The sequence below is a fragment of the Notothenia coriiceps genome, unplaced genomic scaffold (genome assembly GCF_000735185.1).
Source record: "Notothenia coriiceps isolate Sejong01 unplaced genomic scaffold, NC01 NC01_scaffold00027021, whole genome shotgun sequence".
NCBI lineage: Eukaryota > Metazoa > Chordata > Actinopteri > Perciformes > Nototheniidae > Notothenia > Notothenia coriiceps.
The window spans coordinates 1-4136 of NW_011359722.1; the positions used below are offsets into that span (position 1 = coordinate 1).

Below are 4136 nucleotides of genomic sequence, written 5' to 3' on the forward strand. Positions count from 1 at the left end.
GTGTTCCTGTAGGCTGGCAGAGTTTGTCTCTTCTCTGTCAGACATCAATCTGGGTTTCAACAAACTGACCTGCTGCTCTCCTGACATCTGCAAGTTCCTGCAGCTGACAAACATTGACCTCAGGTACACACACACACACACACATGGACACACATTTAGAGAAGAATAGGATGAGCACTAGGGTTGGGAACCAAAACTCTGTTCCAGATGAGAACCGATAAGGAAATGCCGGGTACCCATATAAAAAATACACAATTTCGGTTCTGCTTAACGGTTCCTAAACACGGTAGACCCTGTATTCCACCGGGTCCGTCTGCGCCGCGGCGACCCGGTGGAATACAGGGTAACCAGCAGCGGACTGGCCATCTGTGTGTTCTGAAGAATCACAGAACGGCCGGCTCGGTTCGCTGACGGCCGGCATCGCCCTTAATTTTTTTAAACGGCATCATGTAAGTTGCGCTGACAGGCATCCCCCGCCCTCCCGTAGACAGTTCACGAGCTCAGTCACTTCATAACACCAAAGATGGATCACGGTAAACGCTCTAAAGTGAGGCTCCACTACACTAAAAAAGAAAAAGACAAGGCAGAGAGCAATGCCTGTGGCAAGTGAATAGCTTGCCACAGGCATTGCTCAGTTAAAATAAAGCACAGCTATTGTGTAATACATTTGTATTGCATGTATATTTTTTATTTGTAAAAATGGCAGTTAAAGGCGGGGTAGGTAAGTTTGAGAAACCGGCTCGAGATACACTTTGTTATATTCCATGGAATGCTCTTAACATCCCGATAGCAATGAATATCTTAAGGCCCTGACACACCAAGCAGTCACCAGAGAACTCGCCGACGCCGACTGTTGCGTCGCCGTGTTCTCCTGCGTCTTGGCCATGTGTCGCACTGGAACACCGCAAAGACTTCAGCCAAGCACGTACGAACTGCACATGCGTGAGTGGCAATAACTCTCCTTAGCAGCAGGCGGCGGTAGTGTGTATTCGTCATTCAAAAGAGACAACAACCGGAAGACAGAGAAGAAGATCTAAACAAACAACAAATAGTGTGTGCGTTCCTTTTTCACTCGTCCATCGAAAACATGTTTCGTGCGGTACTGGAGCTATCAGCCATTGGAGTGTTGCTTGTGGAAGACATTCTCAAGCAACCGTTTCGCTTCTCATGCACTGATTCGCTAGCTGAGCAGCCAATCAGAGTGATTTCTTTGTCCGGCTGCCTGTGGCCGACGCACGTTCGACTCAACATGTTGAATCGAACGTGCGTCAGCCGTGAAAGGCCAAATAAGGCGTGTCACGGCCGACGGTGTGGGACACACCAAATTGAGTTTGGGCGGCAGGGCACGCTTCGTGGTCTGACTAACGAAAACGGACGATTTTGGCCTGGTGTGTCAGGGCCTTTAAGTGCTTTGACAAAAAATCCATTAATAAATGTCATCTGTGGAAGCCGTAGTACTGTAAAAAGCACGGCCAATCATTTTAGCCGACCCGGCTAAAATAACTGGCCTACCTGCCTGTCAGCCTTCCATCTGTGCACAAACTTATCTCGTGCCCTCATTGGTCATGTGCGCGCGTTTGTGTGTGTTGGAGGAGGGGCTCTGTAAGGAAGTGGCAGAATTTATCCGGCTTTGTATTTTCAAATTCTACCGTACTCGAGCTGGTTTCTCCAAAATTACCTACCCCACCTTTTTAAAGCTTAAAAATAATAAAGATATTTTTGTTATCTAAACGTTTGACCTCTTTCTTTTACAATTTTGGAATCGAAACGGGGAATCGATAAGATCCGGAATCGATAAGCAGAATCGGAATCGATAAATTTCAGACGATACCCATCCCTAATGAGCACGCCCCCCCTAAAGACTTGATGGTTGTCCACCCTAGGAAAGATAAAATAAACAATACATCAATCAATACATCTGTTGCGTTGTGATCCCACTGATTTGAAGACTGCATTCATGTCTGAATATGTCCCGCCTCTTTCTTTTCCAGGAATAACCAGCTGACTGATTTACCGTCTGAAATGAAAGACTTGACCAAACTGCGGTCTGTTACCCTCATTTACAACAGGTGAGTCACTGTGATGCTGCTGTCAATCACATCAGCTGACCAACCAGTAACATTCTGGATGAGAGAAAGTAGTGAATGAGTCCACTCAGTGTCTTCTTACTGATCCCAGGTTCAAGTCCTTCCCTCAAGTCCTCTATGACATTGTTTCCTTGGAGACGGTGTTGCTTGGTAACAACCAGGTGAACGGGGTGGACCCTCATCGTCTCATGAAGTTGATTAATCTGTCGACGCTGGATCTCTCCAACAACGACCTGCTGAACGTCCCCCCTGAGCTGGGCCTGTGCAGCAGCCTCAGGTTGGTCCTGAACATCGTCCCCTCATGTCTCAATGTCTCAGCTCTTTGTGCTCTGTTCTGAAGCAGCGTCTCCAGTAGAAGAATTGGTTGCTGGTCAACATGTCCGAGAAGTTTTCAATGGCCAAGACAAATTGGAGAAATTCTAGTCAGATATTATCTGTTTATATTATTGAGCTTACAAACCATTGATAGGAAAGCTATTCAGACAATGACATAATTGAGACATGTAGATTTATTATCTTATTGAAAAGAACGCTGTTTTAAATCAAATTTAAAGTTCATCGGACTTAATCTGTAGGAGGAGTTTATTAAAGTACGGCACCTGAAAAAGGGTTAGGGTTAGAATCGCCAAAAACGGAACATGAAATTCAAAATGGCCGACTTCCTGTTGAGTTTATGGTACAGCTTCAAGAGGCTTTTTTTGTGAATGTTGAAGGTGGAGGCTTTTATGCCCAGGTCCAACCCCCTCATTAACGTATCGTCCACACGCTTCCGTCGCGTGCTTCAACAGAGACGCTTCCCATTCACTTTGAATGGGGGGACGTCACACTTTGCTGAACTGCATTGTGCTTCCATTACTTCACTTCGCCCAATTCTGGCTCCATACCGGCGCTCCAGGGTCTGGTTCTGCTGTGCGTTTTTGTGATGTAACGGTAAAAAATTGCAGAATTCCTCCACGGGATGCCATTGCCATTGTACATCACTCAACCCGCGAAATACACACAATCAGTACATAGCTAGACCCACGAATTTGTGGGCACAGCTGTGTGTGTGTACATATAGTCAGTTTCATTGCCGTTCGTAGTAGAGTTAGCAAGGTATTTTTATTTTAACTCTCGTCCCAAAATAATTTTTTATCCTCCCCGACCCTATTTTTTCCGACGACGGGACTTCCTTAAGCTCGAGCCCTGCGTTGCTCGCGCTGAAAGTTGAGAAAAGTTTAACTTTCAAGCTTCGACGGAAGCGCCAGTCAATCAAATCATATGCCAGTACAAGCGCTAGCCAATCAAACCGTGTGCTTGTGTGTCCGTGGCGGGAGATTAATTTGATTGGTCGATGGTCGCACGCCAGACACGCCCACCGGCAAGCTTCAACGTGGCGGAACCGTGTGGACGATACGTAAAACTCAATGTTTGTTCGCCAAATATATAAAAAAATATTTTAGGAAATAATAATCCTAAAAACCAGTTTCAATAGGTCCTCCATAGCTGCAGAGCGCTCTTTTTACAGTGATGGCATCTTGTTGCTTGGCTGATACCAACTTTCCAACCTATTTTAAATCTACTTTCTTTGGACATCATGACTGGAGATATTATATATCTGTTGTACTTCGACTGGATTTCTCGATCAAAGACCTGTAAATTCCAGCTAATGAAACATTACTCTGTTTGTGTTTTTATGATGAGCCTCAGATGTGACCAGTATTTAAACTGCATCAAAACTCCTTCAGATGGTTTCTTAAGTAAAGTCTTTCAGCTCTTTACAGAACTTTAATGCGAAAAGGGCTCAATATGTTTGTTCTTTATTTGTAGGTGTCTGAGTCTGGAGGGGAACCCTTTCCGTGCACCCAGAGCAGCCATCGTGGCCCGAGGAACGGACGCAGTGATGGAGTACCTCCGCGGCCGCATTCCAACATGATCTCCGCTCACACCTGTTTTTTTATCAATGCTGACATTTAAAAGCATGAACCAACAAACTGATTGTACAACAGGAGGCCATCACACAGTTCAAAGTTTCCCTGGGAGGTGGATCCATATTCCGTGATGTGTTGA

The 4136-nt window shown here is 45.5% G+C and overlaps 1 protein-coding gene across 1 annotated transcript; it reads left to right on the forward strand.

Moving 5' to 3' along the window:
• The first annotated feature begins 16 nt into the window (after window positions 1–16).
• On the forward strand, window positions 17–4130 carry LOC104957427 (leucine-rich repeat-containing protein 40-like). The gene is made up of 4 exons (XM_010785056.1): window positions 17–123; window positions 1992–2069; window positions 2179–2364; window positions 3897–4130. The coding sequence occupies exons 2-4, from the start codon at window positions 2023–2025 to the stop codon at window positions 4000–4002; spliced, it is 339 nt and encodes a 112-aa protein (XP_010783358.1). The 5' UTR covers window positions 17–123; window positions 1992–2022; the 3' UTR covers window positions 4003–4130.
• Window positions 4131–4136: the final 6 nt, after the last annotated feature.